General features: G+C 39.1%; 2 protein-coding genes across 3 annotated transcripts; one reads left to right on the top strand and one right to left on the bottom strand.

Annotated features, from left to right (window-relative positions):
- The first annotated feature begins 280 nt into the window (after window positions 1–280).
- On the top strand, window positions 281–21,089 carry mcph1 (microcephalin 1). Of its 2 annotated transcripts, XM_049735984.1 has the most exons (16): window positions 281–407; window positions 801–861; window positions 932–1,023; window positions 1,322–1,440; window positions 1,524–1,605; window positions 1,812–1,923; window positions 2,008–2,139; window positions 2,222–2,293; window positions 2,429–3,402; window positions 3,490–3,562; window positions 4,024–4,127; window positions 5,789–5,826; window positions 5,949–6,111; window positions 6,202–6,279; window positions 19,427–19,667; window positions 19,766–21,089. In XM_049735984.1, the coding sequence occupies exons 2-16, from the start codon at window positions 819–821 to the stop codon at window positions 19,816–19,818; spliced, it is 2,376 nt and encodes a 791-aa protein (XP_049591941.1). In that variant the 5' UTR covers window positions 281–407; window positions 801–818; the 3' UTR covers window positions 19,819–21,089. The 2 variants fall into 2 exon arrangements, with proteins under 2 accessions (XP_049591941.1, XP_049591939.1); XM_049735982.1 differs by having other exon boundaries at window positions 2,429–3,562.
- Window positions 6,315–16,472, bottom strand: angpt2a (angiopoietin 2a). The gene is made up of 9 exons (XM_049735985.2): window positions 15,918–16,472; window positions 13,741–13,896; window positions 12,498–12,619; window positions 12,161–12,399; window positions 11,049–11,176; window positions 10,468–10,569; window positions 10,163–10,329; window positions 9,455–9,585; window positions 6,315–8,715 (listed from the first exon to the last, which is right to left on the bottom strand). The coding sequence occupies exons 1-9, from the start codon at window positions 16,194–16,196 to the stop codon at window positions 8,555–8,557; spliced, it is 1,485 nt and encodes a 494-aa protein (XP_049591942.1). The 5' UTR covers window positions 16,197–16,472; the 3' UTR covers window positions 6,315–8,554.
- Window positions 21,090–21,183: the final 94 nt, after the last annotated feature.

Genomic DNA, 21,183 nt, shown 5'->3' with positions numbered 1-21,183 from the left:
GTGGGCAAAACAGCCAATTTAAAATGTTAAGTACATATGCTTTTCCTCAGGATGACGCATTGAAGACTGTTTTGCGTTTGCTATGATTTACAAGGTAATAGTTGACCGATATTGGAATTCCTGTAGCAAAAAAAATTAGAAAGGTAAACAGCGAGGATGTCATTCATGATTTTTTAACCACAAATCTTTATTTGGTTATTAAAGAATAAAAACTAAATTTAAAAAGTATTTCATCACGTTTAAAAAAACAACAACTTGATTCACGGCCCTTTCCTGGTGACGTTGAGACCTCTCCGCCAATCACCAGAGAGTATTCCACAATCCAATGTCCCACAAACTACGAGCGCGAATTCATGCCGGATTCTTTGTCACGAGTGGGCTATATTTGAAGCCCATTGCCCCTGAAAGTAAGTACACAACACACGACTGAGTGGATACAACCATTTGTGTTGTATTGTAGGTATTCAACACACTTTAATCCAACGTGTCAGGATAGTGCGGAAACGGAAGCCATTAACAGAAGAGTTAGCTCATGCTAACTCTCGTGAAAGTTAGCTAAGGCTAAGCTTGATGAATAATACCATAGTTATGACGATTATGTGTCAAACCACACATACGTATCTGTATTGTTCAGATTTATTTCTTACTCTTCTTCGTTGTCGTCATTGTCTCTTGTGATTATTAACTTGTGAACGAGCAATTTCCTGGGTTACAGTGTTTATGAACCCCCCCGTCAAGTTAAACCTGTCAAGATTGCAGTAAAAACAAAGAAACAAACAAACAAACTTGTTTTTGTCAAGGGGAATTGAGAGCTGAAGATGCCAGTAATGACTACAGGCATCAATGACACAGTTCTTAAAGGTAAATACACCCTCAGCACCACACAATAAAACACATTGTAGGAATTCATGGCTTTAAATGCCTTTTCCAGATGTCGTTGCCTTTGTGGATGTGTGGTCATCTGACAAGAGAGCCAACTGTTCGAAACCTTTTATTCAGCAGCTGCAGGAAATGGGAGCTCAGGTAATATGTAAGATTCACTTAAAAAAAAAAAAAGGCAATTCCCAAAGAAGTATCGCATCACTTGTATGACAAACAAGATTCACAATGTTTACCTGCACAGTTCATAAAGGTATTATTGCGGTGACAGTTGTCAATGGAACACAATTCTTCAATTTCATGTTTTGAAAATGTTTAAAACACAAATAGAAAGTCCCTCAGTGTAAATGTTTTGTCTCTCAGCATTCACACAGCTTTGTTGCGAGAAGCACAGACAGTGAGTCTTTACAAAAGTTATTGACAAGACATTTACTCATTACAGGTATCAAAAACATTCAATAAACAAGTCACGCATGTGGTCTTTAACAATGGTCATGCTGCCACATGGAAGAAAGCCAAAAAGAGTAATGTGAAGCTCGTCTCTGTTTTGTGGATAGGAAGGTATGTAAGCATGACTCTCTTGGCATTAAACTACTTTTGTTTCTAAATTGTATGTATTGTTTTGTCGTTGAAATGATCTCCAGATGTCACGACGACGGCGTGCTGGTAGATGAAGAATTGTATCCTGCCCTAAATGATGAAAGCAATTTATTATGGAACAAGAAAGTACGTAGTTGAAGTCATTTCATGTGTTGTTGTTTGTACAATTGCCAACTGACGTCCGGCAAAAGTCATTCTTCTCTCCATCTGTGAAAGCAAAATGAGGTTTTTGAATCCTATTCTGTTAATGTTATGTTGTTTTCACTTCCACCTAAAACACACACACTTGTGTTGTATCATGTTGATATCATGTTTGTGTTTGAATGGTATAGCATCGTTGCATGCTGCCCAGAGACTGTCCAGTGAGAACCACAGAAAATGACAGACGCATGAAAAAGAAGTTAGATAAACTGATGAAAGACATTATCCCCAAGAAAACAATGGGTAAAGAAAATATACTTTTTGATGTTTTTAAACTTCTCCAAACCAGAAAATATGATTTATCTTGTGAATGTTCCTCCTCCACAGTCCCAGATGATTCACCTATTATTATTGATGAAGACAGTGGAACTTTGTATAGCCCGTCATTTAAAAGAGCTGAATACATGGCAGAACGCTTGAAACGCATGAAAGAGCAGCATGAAAATATCTCACCCACAGGTATACATCTCGACACATGTGAACTGATGATTTCCAAAACTTTGAATACATTCTGAAAAGAATTACATCATTGATTTTTCAGCCTCACAAATGTCTTCATCATCACAAGTGGAGCCCCCACTGGGGACCTCACCGTCTGTCTTCAGATTTTTTTGTAAGCCAACCAAGAAAGGAAAAAATGATCTTCAAATATATTGTTTGTCATTTGCAGTATTACTGTTTATTTGTGTCATAATCCACATAATTTCACTTTTGCACACTTTAAAACCCACCCTCCTCCTTCCTATAGGTGAAAATTCTGATGAGGACTCTAGTGCATCTGTTGCTGAGCTTGGTTACTCCCCTAATAAGAGTCAAGTATGTAACACTATGGAGCAGAACAAGCTGGACAAACCCTTCAGCAAGGACCTGGAAAAGCCTTGGCTCTCACCCTGCCGTGACGTTTCAGAACGCCCGTCCATTAGTCCTTTGAAGATGGTTGAATTAACATTGGATGAGGAAGAAGGGAAGACACCAGGAAAGCAAAGGACAGCCTCAGTAACAGAATCACCAATTCAGAAATTTAAATCTGAGGAAGGGGAGACACCAGAAAAGCAAAGGACAGCCTCAGTAACACAACCACCAATAGAGAAACCTAAATTAGCAGGAGTAGTCTCTTGCAATAGAAAGCGAAGGTCACAGAGGCCTTCCTGCAGTTCTCTTAATAAAACGATGGAACCGACAATTGACACGTCTGATGAGGGAAGGTCAAATATTCCCTGGGCAGAAGTTAGGAACAAGAAGATTCCTCATGTGGTGGACTCCGTTGGCCACATACTGGGTGACACGCTATTTAAGGACCAGTCAAAGCTATTAAGCAAGCCAACACAAGGCAGACGTTCTCTTTCTGCACTTGCACACTCTTTTAGTTCATCCAGCAAATCTCACAATCTCGCCTTGAATTCCCCTGATGGAGTGGATGATGTGTTTGATGACTTCTTCTCTTCAGCTAGTCACCACAGAAAGTTATTTTTGCCCATTTTGCCTGACCTGACAGATAGTAACATCTACTCTGAGTTGAACTATGTTCCAAAGAAAGGAAAACAAAGGAGTTTGAAAAGTGCTTCTACAGAAACAAAGAGCTCAAAGAAGAGGAAAGTAGCGAGCAGTGAACACTGTTGCAGGCCGCAGTCTGTTGTCAATGTCTGTCCACAAAATAATGTCAAAGAGAATCTACTTGCTTTCGATCATTCAAGTGGGACCCAAACACTGGCCTCCAAACGTGTAAGGCAAAGCATTTTACCATTTGTAGGCATCAGTGAAGACGCATCAAGGCTTCACAAAAAATCTCTCTCGCTTCATCCAACAAAGCCAACAGAGACGATGTCAACCTTGGAGCCGGAAAAGAACTCTCGTCTTTGTCATTTGTCTGACGGTTTTCAAAGTGAGTAGCAGGGATGGTCAGACCTTGTAAATTACACAGTGTGTGAATAACAACAAATATCACTTATTTGCAATACAATTAGATATAATTAAGATGTTTTAATGGGATTATATAATGAACATTTAAGTACATTCGTGACTCTTTCCTAAAGGCCAAGGATAGCTCAAAGGCAAGGGCAAAGCAATGATTGTTTTTTACAAATAAAAAAAAAGAAGAAAATTGTAAAATACACAAATGTAAATGATCTGGCATGGCACCTGGAGTCCAAGCAAATTCCGGGGAGGAAGCGCCCCTGCTTTTCCCTCCTCGAGCTCTGCCAGTGTTAACCATTCTGAATGTCTCTTAATATTCTTATGAAGTCTCCTGGCTCTTTTTATGTGAAAGTTCTGTTGCAGTTTGAAGTCTGACAACGTCTGCTTGAATGTTTTCATTTTTTTTTTTTTACTTTGTTACCCATGTAGGAGGAGGAAGCGAAAGTACTGCTCCAGGTGCTTCAACAGATGAAAACCAGGAGAAGCCCAATAAGCACGCCTGTTCTTTTTTTCAGAACATCAGCAAAAAAAAGGTACTAAGAATATTTAAATCAGCTATATCTGATATTCACAGTTCCTCACATTTCCCATAAAATAGAGCAGAGCTGAGTTGTTGCCATTTTAATTCTGTCTGGTTCATGTAAGAAGGAGACATTGCCACTTTTTCACAGGACTTTTGATGGTCATTTGTTGGACTTCATGTATTTACCCTGCAGCCCCTAAGTATGATATAATCACGTCATCCATTGTATTCCTTGATACAGACAGTTTCGGATGCACACCAGCCATGTTTAGATCGAGTATTTCCTCGGTAGGGCTGCATCTCGCCAAGGGGCTTCTGTCCGTCTGTCTGGTCTTTGGGTTTTCCTGTGTTTTGCTTTTGTGATGATAGAATATAACTTCCTCGTTTGTGAAATGCACCTGGCCTTTGTTTTCTTTATGGTGTAAACCTCAACATGCCACAGCTGGAGAAAGCTAAACATCACATCCAATACCCCGAGGGAGAAATATTAAATGTTTAAAATGTAATCTGATCATAGCTAGGAAGCTTTTATGGCAGCACCGTAAAGATCGTGAGGTAACATAACACAGGGGTCCTTTAGAGGTCACTTGTTAAATAGAAATGATCTATCCTGTTGTAAATAAACGCGAGCAAAAGTGTTGGTGGTCACATGCTCCATAATGTAATTTTTCTCCTCCATATGTTTCAAGAGTGATTTCATCTTGTAATATGATAAGCTGTGCAGAAAATGGATGAATGGATGGTAGTCTTGCTGCCTTTGACGACATGTGCCACAAAGCCATTTGATGATTTTTTTCACTGGCCAGCTTCCTTGTCAGTCTTTGATTTACTCGAATAGCGTCATTCTCAAGACGTCAATATGACCTTTGATGAAATTCCTTAGCTTTTGCTGAGGTGCAATTTGTTGTAGGCTCATTATTTGCAACCTTCTCTTCCTTTGCAAGAGATGAACCAACGGTCTTTTTATGCAAGTGTTAGTCTGAAAGGATCAAGAATGAAGTATTATTAATGATGCCGTTTATCAGCAGCACACATCACACTACCGGGCAAGTGTGGAGTAGCAATTGTGATGTGTTGGTGATTCTTCTTATCAGTATTAATGGGATGTTGGAGCAGGGGTGAGGTCAGGAGAGGAGGGTCGACACTTTGATTGGCAGCCTGCTCTTGGCCCTTCCAGCTGGGGGACCAGATATCAGAGAACTGTTTGTAACCGCTTCGAATTATTGTATGTCAAGGAAGAAATTGAATTGTCATGCCCTCGTGTGACACGTTTGCACTTCTGCTTCGGTCCCCATTATTGGAATCTAATGCCTTTTTCTTTTGTCCACTTCGTTCATATATATTTGACATAGTTATTAGAGTTGCTCAGTCTGGTCTTGTTAGATGATGATCTGTGTGTCAATGCAAACTAATGGACCCTGACAGAAAATATTTAAAGCACTCTGAGCTGTTTTTTTTCTGCCAGTTTCTCTACTTTTATTTTTTTTTATTTTGTGCCCCCACGCATTTATTAACACTTAGATCTGGTTTATGCTGGCACACAGTCACACATACAATATGTGCTTATTGAACATGAGGTGTAAAATATCTCACTCATACTTTTTTTACTGGCTAGGTGCCTGCAGTGGAAATAGATAATGACCAATTATGTTTATCCCACTTGTCTTGCAGGCGGCAAGAACCCTGGTAATGACGAGCATGCCCACTGAGTAAGTAGTGCTTGAGAATATATTCACATACACGAGCTTAAGTTGAACGCCAATAGCCATTTAAAGCAACGTGTCGCAATAAGTGAATCTTTACTACTTTGACCATTGTCCATTTCTCCCAGGAAACAAAACATAGTCGCTCAGGTTGTGAAGACATTGGGTGGGTTTTCTATCGCTGATCGAGTTTGCCCCAGTGCAACTCATGTGATTTCTGGGGAACACCGCCGGACTTTGAATGTTTTGCTGGGCATTGCTCGTGGCTGCTGGATCCTCTCCTTTGAATGGGTATGTTCTTTGTCAAGGCACCAATCACAGCATCATATGCAGATTACAGACTTGATTGTTTTGAGATGCATTTTCAATATTCCTGAATAGATTATGTCATGCTTGGAGCAAAGGGAGTGGATTCCAGAGGAACCGTATGAACTTTCCGAGCTGTTTCCGGCCGCACAGGTGCGTACCAGTATCAACTTGGTTTGGATGTTGTATGACGTTTTGATTTTTGTTTTTGGCTGCAGCTGTATTTTTTTTACATTTCATCTTTTATATTTCAAAAATGAAATAGAAAAATTAATACAGCAGCAACCTGATATGCTTAATTCTTTGTCTGGTTCGGTCTCTCTTTGACAAAAGTTTTCTTCAATTGTAGAATTGAATTATTTTTTTATTCATCCTCCACATAAATAAAGATCCTCAGGGGACAATATGAACTCAAACACAAAATTACAGATCCTAAAAATAAAATATAAAAAACATTCAAATAGAATTCAGAAATTCACCCACTTGCCAAACAATCTTAACCATGTGCATGGTATTTCCTTTGTGGATACTGAATGGCCCCAGGTATACTAGATCAAGAACATACTACTGGTTAAATGGACAAGTATGAAATATTAAAGCAATGGAAAAATAGCTATGCATGTGCTTCTGTTGCTTCTCTCAATTCACATCTTCTCAGTTACTATAGCTTCAGGCTTTTCCGATCATAACTTAGATTCAACTTGCACTTTAAATAAAACTTTTATATTCTGTACTTTCTGACAAATGCAGTTGAAAATTAATTTTGCGCTGTGCAGCATCTGCTGTCATTTCTCATATTCACAATCCAAAGCATTTGTGATGCTCCCCTCACTGGCACTTCAATTGTTCATAAATGCAAGACGGAGGAAGTCAATGCATGTGCTGCCTGCTAGTTTCTATTGCCAGCCATCCATTTTCAGTCAGCTTGTTTTTCCTGAAGTATCCTGTGAGAAATGTGGATGTTGCCTCTTCCTGAACTCATGAGTCACTGTCCTCTGCTGCCACAGCGAGCAACGACAGACTCTTGACATGGACAAATGTCAGCAGATTTCTGTCGTGATAGATTGTACATTTGTGTTGTTTGCAGAACCACATGCATGTCTTCTTTTTCGTCAAATTGTAGTTTTGATAAACTATGCAGCCCCTCCACCACTGAAAAGTAGTTCACATTTCTGCTGTGATAAGTACTGTATATCTCCATGAGCTACACCCACGCCAAACCTCTGGACTTCACGAAGTAACATTTGAAATACCAAAGGTGACCTTACAAATGTCATTTTTTACACAAACTAATCTTGAAATATATACATTATCATAAAAACCCAGTTTTGAGGGAGAGCGAGAGATTCAAATGAATCATGATATAAATAAAGATATATTTTCCCCAAAGCACTGCTCATGTGCAATATAAATGCTAGTTGGCTAGCAGCTCACACTCAGGTGATGTGATGATACAACGGAACTAGTAGAATAAATCCTCAAATAATTCAGCACATAAATAAAACGTATAATGTACTCTAGTGAATACATTCACTAAAGGAAATGTAATCCTAACTGAGATTCTCAGTGACATATCTAATCAGCTTTTTAAACTTCAACAGAAACCATACAATGTTCATGTTGTTGTACCACAGCCTCTATTTCTAGGAAGTGTCATTGGCGTTCATGGCTGAAACACTGAACACTGCTAAGTTTTTATCCACATATATATTACTAAGTAAATGTACACTTTAACCACACATTAAACGTACAGTGTGATTTCAAATTCAAAAAATGAATAAACCCCATTTTAATTTTGTTCTCTTTTATGTTTGGCCCGCTGCACACCGCGGCGATGCCGCCAAATGCAACTGAACTGGGCAATCGTCAACAAATAACAGTTGGTGACTCACACCAGATCGCTACCTCCTGGTGTTTTCATTGCAAAGCAATTTGAGGACCCCCATGTGTTATATTATATTAAGTGTATTGAATAATGAATAATATTGTGTGATTGTCAAGGAATAAATGCATTTCCTGTGCCACTGTGGTTATATTATGATGGTAATGGGAGGAAGAAGAAGACGGTGAAGTCTTTTGAGAGGCTGTGGGTAATAATTGCCCCATTCATTGGCTGCACTTCTGCTTTTCAGCTACACTCTCCGCTACCCAAAAGTGCATATGAAATTATAAATTCAGAAAAGTTCAGTATGGTCTTCTTGTCTGTCAGCTGGCTCTGGTTTCAAAAGCTGATGTGAGAAAACACCCCAGCAGTTAAATCACATTTGGCCGCATCTCGGTGTGCAGCGTGCCATAGTTGAACCATTTTGGGTTCGGATCATTAAGAGTTGATTTTACCAAATAGTATATTTCCCCCATTAGTCCTCTCAGGAATGTCGTGAAGTGCTTTAGGCTCCATCTTGTTCGGTGCCCATTCAAATGGTTCAATTTAGAAGTCTGCTGGCCTAATCATCATAGATGTGGTCTTCAGTGAATATCCTGAACCCTTCCAGTAGTACCATTTAATGCCATTGAAGCGATTGGAGTTTTGGCCTCGCTGGTAATACATGCCATTTAAATTGGACGGTCCGCAAGCATCAAACCACCAACCTAAAACACAAAAAACAAATGTAGAGTACACTTAGTGATGATTTTGACTTTAAATAGGAGATGATTTATTGTATTGGTAGGTCCGGATGTATTTGGTTTAATTTGTAGAATGACGCTTGTGTACTTTGCATCCCGAGAACACGTAGCCTGTTATTTGCCTTCCGCCATCCTCTTTATAGAACTTGTCATTTACTTAAGGATTATGTTTGTTTATATAAAGATTTCATCCCTCATAATGGACAGCGTCATGTTGCCAGACTTTGTTCTCTTTTTCTTAGCTCTGTCAGTAGCCATGAATGATATGCATGGAAAGCATTCCATGTGAGACAGACCCCATGGGAAAAAGGACCCGGTTTGGGCTTTTAGGCTCACTTAGATGGAGCCCAAATACAGAGGCAGGCAAAATTTCTGGCAGCAGAGTCACTTACAAGGCAATGGAGGGAGGACCTTTAAGCGACAAAAGAAGAAAGAGAAACTCTGTTCCCAGGCTCTTTAATGTCAGCGCTTGTAGTGACTGAATTCCCTCAAGAGTTGATCAGTGATTAACTCTGGCTAATTGTGCTCTTTGGCCTGGCCAGAAGAAACGGGAGTCCTTATAATGTCCTTCAGAAATTTTAGGAAAGTGCCAAGATACATTTAGCAGATTGGGGGCTTTAAAATTCTGGCATCTAGCCCGTTGTGCTGCAATTAATGCATTGTATCAAACGCATTGCACGTTCTGTCAGAATAAGTTTCTTACCCCCTGTTGTCAATTGTGAGCATTTGCAAACACATTTGTCATTGTCTGCATCCTTTGTACTGAAATCACTTCCTGGCTGACCGATGCTGCTTATTTTGCCTGCTGTTCCACTGTAGCCTTTAAAGTGTATCCTGTAGAGTGGAAAAGGAAAAATTAAGGAAGTAGAAGAATGAAGTCAATAACGCTTGTTCCTCAAAATACAACGGACATACCTTCTTATAACAAACAGCCGCTCTGACTGGCATGCAGGTTTATAGAATGGATAAGGGCAAATTCTTTATCTATACCCGAACCCCCCTTGTGTAAAATGAAATGTCAACACACCAACAAACTTCTGATATCCAGCCATAGTTGTGACTCGTCAATTTTTTGCTTGTGAAGAAAAATCTATCCAGGCACTTTTTGTGAATGTCAGGGTTTTTTTTTGTTTTTTTTTAGCGAGTAGCAATATGAATAAATTAGCAAAAAGGCTAAAGAACATTATGTATATTTTTGTCAGTGTTTTAAAACCTGAGGCTGTATTCATAGTCTATTTTGTAATCACATTTGAATGAAAACAATTTGTATTAAAGTTGGCAGATTTCTGAGGCAGTGTTCAGCACCTTTTTGGTTGCCTGAAGCGTAAACAATGTATCACTTAAATGGCAACTAGTATTTGTTACGTTTCTCCTCCAGTGTAGTTAATTGGGTGATGTGCACTCCACTCACCTGTAGTTTTGTCCTTCGCCATCAAGTGAGAATTGATCATACAGGGAAAAAGCCGAGTTCCCTTCCCAGTCACTCAATTGGATCCTGAGGCTGTAGGAGTGCTGGCTTGTCAGCCTTGATACAAATTCATTTCCTAACCAAAATTCGCCTGAAGGATCTCCAAAACCCTGTGCAAAGGCACACAAGCAACTTCAATCAAGCATCAACAGGGGAACTAACTACTCTGAGAAGTTAGAATTAAACCCGTAGCCAAGGGGATGTTTTTTTCTGAAGAAGAATATTTCCTTTTTTTCCCCACTTCTTACCTTTTTATACTCTTGCCACGTACGATGAAAGTCAACACTGCCATCAAGGCGTTTTTGTAGCATTGTCCAGCCACCTGCCTCAGTCTCCATGTCACAAAAAGCCTGTAAACAAAAAGAAAAGTTGGTTAAGGAATAATTGCAAATAGTTAAATTTCCATCTCTTGCAAATGTCCATTTTTAACTGGACACTGACACCTTATTTTATTTCAAGTTAGACACTTAAAGTCAATCTCATTGAATGTTAACGTCCAGTAAACACTGAAAAGTAAAGTGTTTCTAAGGAGATCACAGTTTTAGCTGAAGCATGCAGATCATCACTGGGGTTGTCTGGACGTTTTAGTTTTTCTGCTGTTTGAACAGTTAATCCAATGCTGCCCTGTGTGCAACTTATGTAAGGGTGGGCCAGTCAAGAGAACTTGTTGCTGAGCACAAGAGAATGCATTCCTTTGGAAAGCTGACTTCTCACGTAAAGAAAAAAAAATGCAGCTTTCCATTTCATTTCACACACCGCAAATGTTATCAGACAGTAATCTATCAATTTTATATTATTCAGTGGCAAAATATAACGGAATGTACTTCACCTTAACCTCCATTGTAGTATTGGGTAAAGTGAGAGTATAGACCCCACTCTTTGTGTTTCCTGACTTGAAGACGGCAGCGCAGTCCATGAATGTGGAGGGAGTATCCTGCATCATGGCAGCTTTTGTCTCTGCAATGTAGGAAAAAGTCTGGTTTGTTTTGCTGCAATGTAAATTAGTCAGTGTATAGCTTGTTTAATGGTAAATTGAGGATATACATTTATAAGTATCAAAGGCATGAAGAGATACTTGCATCACATTTGGCAGAAAGCTCATTTCCATCCGTAGTCCAAATAATTGGAAATTTTCTTTCCCCAATACATAGCCATTTATATCTAAACCACTGGCAACAAAACTGAGTAAACCCCTCAGCGAAAATGTCCAAATTAGGCCCAATAGGCCATTTTCCCCTCCCTGATGTCTTGTGACTCATTGTTACATTATAGGTCTCTGTTGTCAATGGATATCAGGTTTGTTAAATTTGGTGTTATCACTTTCTCACACTCATACTGGTCACTGGAAGTTGAATATGTCAAAAAACTCTTGGAGGATCTTTTTTAAAAAAAAAAAAAGTCATTCATAAGAAAGTCTGCAAATGGTTTGTTGAAGATAAGCAGTCTAAGGACGTGGATTACTGGAACCTTGTTCTGTGTTGAGGCGAGATCAAGATTAATTTACTGGTACACATGGTGACAAAGTGTGTGTGGCAAAAACCACAAGAGGAGCGCAATGAAAAGAGTGTCTCGCCTTTAGTTGAGTATTGTGAGAGTGTCTTGGTGTAAGGACTCCATGAGTGCTGCTGACACTGGGGTGTTACAATTCATTGAGAAAACCAGGAATGTCAAGACACAGTGAAATAATGAAACAAAATGGCTGTGTTTTGAGTTATTTTCAGGTCTACGTGTTCAGTGTTGTCCCATGAAAAATATTAAACTAATGTGAGGAGTGTACTCAACTCTGTATATGTGGATTAGGATTATATATGGTATGTTTGCTAAAGTGAGTGGCAACAAATGTTTTGGGGTGCTCCTCTTTTAGCCAATACTTGATCTCGCTGGCAGCCACATTTAGTTTATTCAGTCTATTTCTCTTGAAGTCTTTTCCTGGTCACCTACCTTGGGCTGTGCCAGTGGAGAAGGTGTGAATGAGGTGATTCACAGTCTCCAGAAGCTCCTGTTGCTGATGCTGAAGGGCACTGTTGTTGGATGACACCTTGAGCAGCTGTTGCTCCAGCTCACCAATGATGGCTGTCTGCCTCTCTATTAGGATCTGAAGCTGGTCTTTTTCCAGTCGAAGCATCTTCTGCTCGACCTGCCTCTCTTCCTCCAACTCCTTTACTTTCTTTTCCAACAAGCTGAATCAGTAGATAATTCAGGTTATTCGATAAAGTTTTTTTTTTTGTGTGTGTGTCACGGTTTCATTTTGCAATTTCAGGTATCGTCATGTACTCACTTGTTTTTGTCGTTCAGTTTATTGATTTCATTTGATTGGACAATAACTTGTTTTTCCAGTTTGTTTGTCGACAAAGAATTCTCAAGCAGTTGCCGCTCAAGTCGAGTTGCGTGATTAATAACCTGGAAATAAAAGAGGATATCAAACAATCAATCCACCTAAACAACCAGTGTCTTTCAACTAATCCACAGTCCATTTTTTAATGATCAGAAAATGGGTGTAAGCGTGTTTGCGCATTGATCGAAGCAGACCCTCGGGTTTCTCACACACTCGCAGAAGCGTTGTTGCCAATGGTGATGCGCAGATCAAAGTAACTCACTAGTCCCGAGTGTTAGAAGCTATGCGAGGCACTGGGGAAAGTGTGTGTGTTATTAACGACACCGTGGAGAAATACCGGTTACAAAAATAGGAAATTGGCTCTCTTAAGAATGTATGATGCAAAAAAATGCAGCGCATTGTTTGCATTGATATACAGTTAAGGTGACTGTTATGTAACTGGATTTTCAATTCTATTCCCTTGTAGTGAGAAACACATCTCAGGTTTGATGTTTAGTGCGCGAGTCAATACTGTGTGGACTCGTGTTCCCTGTTTGATGGGATTATTTTAACTCGAGTTTACACCTCTACAAACAGGCATTTGCGAAATGGAAATTTTATGACAGGAAAGCAACTGAATTCCAATGGAGCAGATGTACTTTAACTTTTGGAAACTTTCAAACACCGTGTATCCCCACAGACAGTATTGAACTAAATTCTCAGGTTGAGCACCTTGCCTCGATCTTTTTTTTTTCCCCCAGTTTGAGGAAACTGAACTCAGCAAAAACCAGCTTGTTTACGTGGAATCTACTTGTACTTCTCCAATGATGTGTTTGAACAGACGGATGTCTGATTGTGACAAACTGATAGACTCTTTCTGTGGGAATACAAGTGTGCTAATAACAGGAAATGCTCCTCTGTTGGCTCACATAAGGTCGTTGATGTTAAGCGACAATAATAAACTGACAGGTCCATTCCTGTTTTCACATATATTTGAAAAATATCAATATACAATTCTGTGTAGTATAATGCAAAGAAGGTTTTATTGGAACCAAAATGGTGGCAACTCAGGTTTTATGACGTGAAATCGAAGCATGAAAAGTAATTATATAATCAGAGGTGTAGTATTGCTATTTTAGTTTGTGTGAAAGCAGTACAAGCCAATATTTGCTGTTTTTCTTTATAACCAGTTAAAGTAGTCTCTCACCTGCGCCTCCACATTGGTCAGTTTTCTTGTTTGCTCTGCAGTTTGACTGAGTAGGTTTGTTCCTATTTCAATCATTGTAGCTGTGTGATTTTGCACTGCACTCTGTTGTATTTGGACCATATCCTGCTTCATGCTCTCCTGGATGTAATTCTGTAGCTGTGGCACAAATGAAAGATTAAAATGAATCAACCACAATCGAAACAATCAAGAGTGTGCAGTGTAACATTACCTCTAAGGACAAAATAACTAATGGCATCGGCCAAGCAACAATTTCCACTTTGACCCCTTTACTATCTTGTCTCAAAGCCTAAAGCTGTCTCCACTTTTTACAATATCAATTTATAAAACAGAATACACAATATTATATTTTATATTGTGATATATGTAAGCATCACAAATCAGTGTATCATCATGACATGATCACTCTATATCAAACACTTGAACCAAATGCGTATTACAATAGTCTTTAGCCTCAAGATGGGAAAAGGTCACCGTTTTAATTTTAACTCGATATGTTCTTATGTACCTTACGGTATTCCGGATTTAGACCAAGACCAATCATTAAGTTATTTCCTGCATGGTGTTCCTGAGTGCCAATCAGGTCACACGACTCGTAAACAGGATGGAAGTGTTGAGTGAGGAGTTACATCCTTCATGACACCATGACGTGTTAGAGCCGCAAGCTCACCTCACCCGAATATATATATTTTCCTTATCTGCATGGAGTTGGAATTTTTTTTTTTCAAATTTCTTGAAGCTTGTTAGGGTGCATTTAATTTCTCATCATCTCCTCGCGGCTGTTCCTTGTGACACATCCACGGTTATTGAGGGGCCTTTTGAATTGTTGTCAGGATGTCTTGTTTACAGCTAATGATCTAATCAGTTGTTGATTCCGCAAGGCCTCCGAGTCATCCGGTAAAAAAAAAAATGACTGTGTTCCTCTGTCACACGTAAAACGTAACATCACTTCCCCCAGCTGCTCATATGCAAAGGCGACTTTGAAGAAATTCATTAGAAATACTTTTATTATTTGCTGCGATTACTTAATAACCTCACATTACTTCTTTAACTGGCTCAGGTATGCACGATAATTCCCACCGGAATTTTATGAATGGTGTCGGACTTCATGACTTAAATCCAAGTTAGTTGGATGAAATACACCAAGCTGTTAGGTTGAGTTTAGTTTGGCACTGAACTGGAGGAGCTCTTTGTTGGGATGCCAGTGCTCGTGAGGGTTAGAGCTATACACACTGCTGTTTGGTGATTGGTTGAATCAAAAGGGGAAGAAAAACAAACACTATTTAATAATACAGTGGGTAAAAACACTTTCGTATTATCAGAAAGTCAACACACTGCCCTGTACAGTCCCTTTTTAACTTCCTTTAATTATTAGCAAAGTAAATGGACGTCACAATGTTTACAAAGTCGATTCAACAATCGCAGCAACAAATTACCAAGATTTCTATTTGATGAGCAGCTGAGGTTTAGTTGTTGAAAGCGCATCAAAAGTATTCCCTGCTGAGCTGTTCTTTTGAAAGCATCATCCCTTGCGTTTTATTCCGAGAATCTGTTTGTGCACTCCGACTGTGAAAGACTCTTGTCTGCTCCTCTTTATTAAACATTCTCTGAAGAGCGAGTGTAAAAAAGGTCATCTGTGCTTTTATGCCTCAAGAAATGGCTCGGCACACTGAAAAGGACATATGCACCTGTCAATCTGACACCTGTTATGAGTTTTCATCCCTCTGGACCTTTTGCAAAGAATACACGTCTGAGCCTACTTCAATGTTGTTTCATACTCAATCACACATTTACAATGTAAAAGTGCTTGTAGAGCTTTGGTTAAATACAGGGATTAATATTGAGTGCTCCAAGATCATGACCACGTACATCCGTTGCCTTTTTTGAGAGTTTTGAACTGGAGATCATTGTACGTGACCACAATTACTTCACAATTATCGAAAATAATACGTTAAATGATTAAGTTACAAAACGTTGATACAAATCCCTGTCCCCGTTTGACCTGGATGTGTGCATTTCCTAAAAGGTTTAGCTAGAAATCGGCTTAACTTGACAAGCATGTAGAAGAAGTTGAAATTGTTTGGCTCACAGAATGCTCATTTAATCCTATTACGTCTATTTCTGATGGTATGTGACATGATGGCTGCACGGGACTTTACCTTCAGCAACCACTGTGTGTTGTTCTCCATGACCATCTCTAGCTGTTCCAGCCTGTGCGCTGACTCTTCATTGTCTGCAGGCCCGTCCTTTTGAACTGGATAATTGTAGCCGTTGCTCGGGTTTTGGCAGTTCTCCTGCTCAGGGAGAAGAAAGGTATAGCTGCATGGGCCGTTTTGGATCTGATATTGTCTCTTGCCCGCGGTGCTGTCTGAACTCGTCCGATATCCCCTCCCCGCACTTAGACAGACGCTTAAAACGAACAAGACGACGTGCATCATCTTCAGTGAACTTTCCTCTTCAGTTTAGTTTGTTCTGATCCTCAAAAAGTTTTTCTTTCAAATATTACTTTTCCCAATGGCATCAAAGTGTAAATCCCCTTGAGGTTCTGCAGAGTCCTTATATGACCTTCAGTAGGAACATTAGAAATCAAAGGATTATTCTCACAGTTTACCGGTGCCCGACTGCATGCGTGGGTTTTTCATCAAGGCTCCAGCTACTTGTTTGAGCTGCCCTCGACACCCCCCGATTCGCTAACTGTGACTTTAACCACTCCCCCTTCCATGTGGCCACCCAGTGAAGCCCCTCATCTATTATAATGCACACCAACAACACTTAGAGGCAGATGCACAAACTACACATTCTCTACTATATCCTACACAATGCCCACGTGTTTTTCCCTCTACTGGTTAAACAGCCACGCAGGATGCAGCTGTCCACCTCCGGCCGGCACTGTTATAGTCACAGTGGCAGCCAACAGTTCATTGAAAAATATTTGTGAGTGCTTCAAAAAACACGCTTAAGGGTTTTTTTTTTTTATATGTGTGTGTATGATTTGTTTGGTTTGTTTTTAAATGATGGATTAAAAACCACACGGTCACATTATCAACATCTCAGCAGCACAATGTCTATTGAACTGAAGTAAAAAAAAAAAAAATTGGCAAATGCTGTTCAATATTATTAGTTCAGTACTGTATTTTTTTTAAAGTACAATTTTATAAAGTGCTATTTTGCTCATTCTAAACCGCATTACTGTTGCTCTATGACTCTGTTTGACTTGTTTTAATTATATTTTCACACACAATAATGAATTCTTTCATTTTCTATTCTACTCACCTTAGTAATCAAGTGGGTAACTAGAGCCTAACCCTGCTGAAAAGCAGCGTACACCTTGGACTGCTTGCCAGTCATAAGGAATAGTATGAAGTGAAATATTTTTCTCTCGAGGCCAAATTTTCTGACAGACATAAAAATGATTAAAAAAAATACAGCTGTCTAAAGATCAGACATCCAATATTTACTGAATGTGCACATGTTGTGAAAGACAATATTTTTCCGAAATCCCTGTCACCAGCGTATTTGTCTTTTGTTGTGTTTTTGAAAATTAATCAAACTTGTGTTTACTTTTTGCCAGGTGAATCCTCAGAAAAACAAAATCTACATTTGACCTCAATAGCACTGTTAATACTTCCATTTCTTGTGTGAAATGGATACCCATGTCTCCGTTGGGGACACGCAGTCCAGAAAAGACACATGAGGATGTTTTGTCACAAACAGCAAGAATGTGCCTTAATCGCATTCTGTATGCATTTGTTTCAGGAGATTCCCTCCTAAGGGCCCCTCATTTGAAAAGACTCATTTTCCTTAATCTCTCACACTTGAGTTTCACTTTTTCCCTCCGCAAGTCCAACTCGACCACACTACTTTCTTGGAGTTTCACAAATAGATTGAACCAGTGAAACAGAATTGCAGGAAGTCAGCTGATGTAATATTCTACAGTGAAGGGAAATGCTAAATATTGAAGGCGCATTACAACAGAGGAGGAAGTGCATGTCGTCATTCCCCAAAAACAGTGACGTTGCAGGTGTTCATGCTGTTGTTGTGACTTTCGGCTTGCCACAGTTAATCTGAATTGCACTTATGGAGACGACTGGTATTTTAATCTTATTTCCACCGTTGCTTGCAAGTTTCCTTTCTACTAATCGTCTTATGTATGTACATGTACTGAACCACCTAACAATTGTCTTTTAATAGTATTTACATTAGTTTTTATGGACACCAAAGTATTGCTGAAAATGTTGTGGGTATTTTCTTAATTTAGAATACTGTCAAAGTCAGAACCTGGTGCCATCTTGAGCTTGTAGTTATTAGAGGAACATCCTTCTTTTATTTTAATGGAAAGCTAAAATTGTGCTGTTCGTGTCAAAGGTTTTATAATGGTTAGCTTGTAGCTGGATGCTCAAAGGTTCAATTCATGGTGAATGAACCAATTATTTTCCGTGCCAATGTTGCCTGCATGAATGATGCAAGACTCTGAAAGCCCTTGACGTGCTAGCCAAGTTAGCTAACAATTCATTGTGCCAGGCATCAACAAAACTGCAAAATTTCCTTCACAAAACTTTTTTTTTAATCAGCTGAAATGTCGTACATACAAGCCTAGCAATACATGCATGTTTTTTTCATCTTTTTTTTTCTAACCTTGCAGGTGTTGGAAGTACAACCTTTTGTTACAAGCGGCGGAACTTTACTGATTTCAACACTTGTCAGTCTTGAGCACAAACGCCATTATTTCCAAGTGCCAAGGTTCTGCGAAAAACATGTTATTCCCACTCAAACACGAGTGATGTGTTTGTGTGTTTTGTTACAACAAAGTTTTATTATGTTCCATCTCTTCCTATTATGAACCAGTGTGCTTTTTTGTGCTCGTTTAGTCACACAATAGGACCCACATTAAGTGTTGAGTCGCTCCCCCCTGGAAGTACACAATATGGGTTCATGTTAACCTGACCCTGTCCCTGAACTCTTCGGGTCTATCCCTGATTACTTGATGTAAAATAAAACCGGTGTGAACATTTACAAAAGGCTGAAAGCCTTAGCGCTTGTTTCCTGGCATTCAACTCGCAATAGCGCAGATTGTCCCTTTCAGTTTAGTAAGTGACCCCTACTGGATACCAAACAATCCTGTGGTGAGAGCTCAGAGCTTCATTCATTAATCCCAGAAATACTTTCTCAAATAAATGACACTAAAATTTCAATTTGCCGTCTCGTATGAAGTTTTTCCCAAGGTGAATAACGGTTTTAAGCTTAAAAAAAACAAGTGATGGTAGTTATAGTGTACTATATGTGGCCAAAACTACTAGTTAACAACAATAGGGCTTTCTCTAGTGAGACATTGAGCTTTTGTAGGTTGACAATTCCACATTTGGGCACAGACGATAGCTCAGGATGAAACTGGGCCAAATGTCAGGCCAGAAATGGATGTTCTTGAAACTGAGAGTCGCTACCTGGTGTATATTCCGTTTGTTTGGCCATTCTTCACTTATGAACCTACAAAGATTGCATGTGGTCATGTGACTGCCAGGATTGGTGAAATGAAGTCAACACTACCACGGCTAATGCAGCTAATGGAGGGGATAGGAATCTGTGCTTCAGTCATTTAAAATGCATTATTATTATTATTGTATATTGATAATTCAGATAATTTCAGATTTGGCTCTCTATCTGTTCCCAGATCTGCCGTCTTCAGAGGCATCTATCTTCCGGGGACCATCCCCAGCAGGACCTGTTCCAGGACCAACCGCCCATGTTTGTGTCTCAGCATTCCCAGCCGCCTGCTCCTAGTATGGTAGAGCTGATCCAGCTGTGCGGGGGGACAATCTGCAAAACTCTACGTCAGGCCAGAATTTGCATAGGGAGGTACAACGGCAGGAGACCCGTGGGATGTAGGATCCTGTCTGAGCAGTGGGTGCTTGGTAAGATGCATTTTGTGTAGGTCTTGATTCAAATTATACCCAATGAACCCACTTGAGAATTTGTGGATTAATTTTTTTTTTCTCTGCTTCCATTTCAGACAGCATCACTCATTTGAAGCAGCTTTCGTATGATAATTATGACTTGGCTTGAAAACTGCTCATTATGTTGCTGAAGATGCCATATTTTCTCAAGTAGATGGCTGCTTAGTTCCAAGTGCATCATCCTTTATGGACGAATCACCTAGCTAAAATGTTTTGCCATTATGAAAACAAAGGTAGTAAGTGGATTTTATTGTAGTTTTTTTATGCTAGACACTGACTTTAATTAACTGCCGAGTCTATTTACATGCCTTACTTGGATTGGGTGAACTTGATAACTTCATTGTTGCCGAAAGAAATGTGAAGACATTTTTCTAACCAAAACAGCTGCGCTTACTGATGCATACATTAATGGTCTCTGAAAGAAATCGAAGTGTGTTGTCGCATCTTGCAAATGACTTTCCTGGACAGTATTACAGAAGTTCTATTATTATTATGCAGAGAAGGTCTTCAGTATTAATTAGGGTTGCTGACTCGCCGTAGGCTCTGGTGTGATGGTTTTATATTGATCTGTACATCCGTTTTTGCTCCAGGGACCGACAAAACTTGTTTGTTCTACACAATCTGCTTCAGATCTTGTAGCAGGTAATACGACTGTCTTAATAAATTTTACCTTTGAGTTGTATATGTATATGCCAACGTACATATGGTGCCACTTCACTTATTTTAATGTCAGTATATTTTAATACTTAATACTTAATACTTTAATTACTACCTTTTCCCACAGCAGTTATTTTAATCATTTAAGCCACAAGCCCATATTGTTGTGCAGTCATTTAAGATGGAATTTATTTTTTGGTTCAATTTCATAACCTGTGAATGAGCCAGGGTCTCTGATTCAACTTCAAATACCTTCTGAGGTCTTTGTCACTGTTCATATTAGTTCACACTGTTTTCTTATCTCCTGTCACAGGGGGAAATGAAACAACTTAATCAAAATGTCTGATTTTTTGTGATTTTAAAAGAAGTCTGAAAGTAGTGCAATCTCTGAATGATGAATGACTAATTATGCCACAAATGAAATATACCAGCCTGTCAGTTTGAAAAATGAGCTTCGTGTAAATTGAGCATTATATCAATATGGGTGAAGATAGGTGTATTTTTGTTTTCACTCCCAGCCATCTAATTGATAGACAGCACTCACCTGTAAAATAGTTTCCTTGTTTGATTTTATCGCACAGATCCGCTTTTATTTTCTTTTATAAATTATCAAATTGAATGAATGAAGACAAAATAAAATAGTGCAGTATCGAATAACATCACCGTTATATTTTGCATTGTGCAGACTGATGTCATTACTTGTAATAAAGACTTTTTAAATTACATTGAATGCATTTATATATTTTATAAAATATTTTATTTTATCAAAGCATACGTTATCAAATAACCTTACATTGCTGTATTGCATTCACATTCC

The sequence above is a fragment of the Syngnathus scovelli genome, chromosome 12 (assembly GCF_024217435.2).
Source record: "Syngnathus scovelli strain Florida chromosome 12, RoL_Ssco_1.2, whole genome shotgun sequence".
Taxonomy (NCBI): Eukaryota; Metazoa; Chordata; class Actinopteri; order Syngnathiformes; family Syngnathidae; genus Syngnathus; species Syngnathus scovelli.
Note: the sequence above shows the minus strand (reverse complement) of the source record. Positions and strands in the feature narration are given on the sequence as shown.

What these genes read in the sequence shown, in the direction of transcription:
- mcph1 (XM_049735982.1), top strand. Translation starts at nt 819, where the DNA reads ATGCCAGTAATGACTACAGGCATCAATGACACAGTTCTTAAAG. An exon ending in TCTGTTTTGTGGATAGGAAG is followed by an intron (nt 1,441 to 1,523) that starts GTATGTAAGCAT and finishes AATGATCTCCAG; the next exon opens with ATGTCACGACGACGGCGTGC. An exon ending in GTCTGTCTTCAGATTTTTTT is followed by an intron (nt 2,294 to 2,428) that starts GTAAGCCAACCA and finishes TCCTTCCTATAG; the next exon opens with GTGAAAATTCTGATGAGGAC.
- angpt2a (XM_049735985.2), bottom strand. Translation starts at nt 16,196, where the DNA reads ATGATGCACGTCGTCTTGTTCGTTTTAAGCGTCTGTCTAAGTGCGGGG. An exon ending in ACACACAGTGGTTGCTGAAG is followed by an intron (nt 13,897 to 15,917) that starts GTAAAGTCCCGT and finishes TTTGTGCCACAG; the next exon opens with CTACAGAATTACATCCAGGA. An exon ending in CTCCACTGGCACAGCCCAAG is followed by an intron (nt 11,177 to 12,160) that starts GTAGGTGACCAG and finishes CCTACATTGCAG; the next exon opens with AGACAAAAGCTGCCATGATG.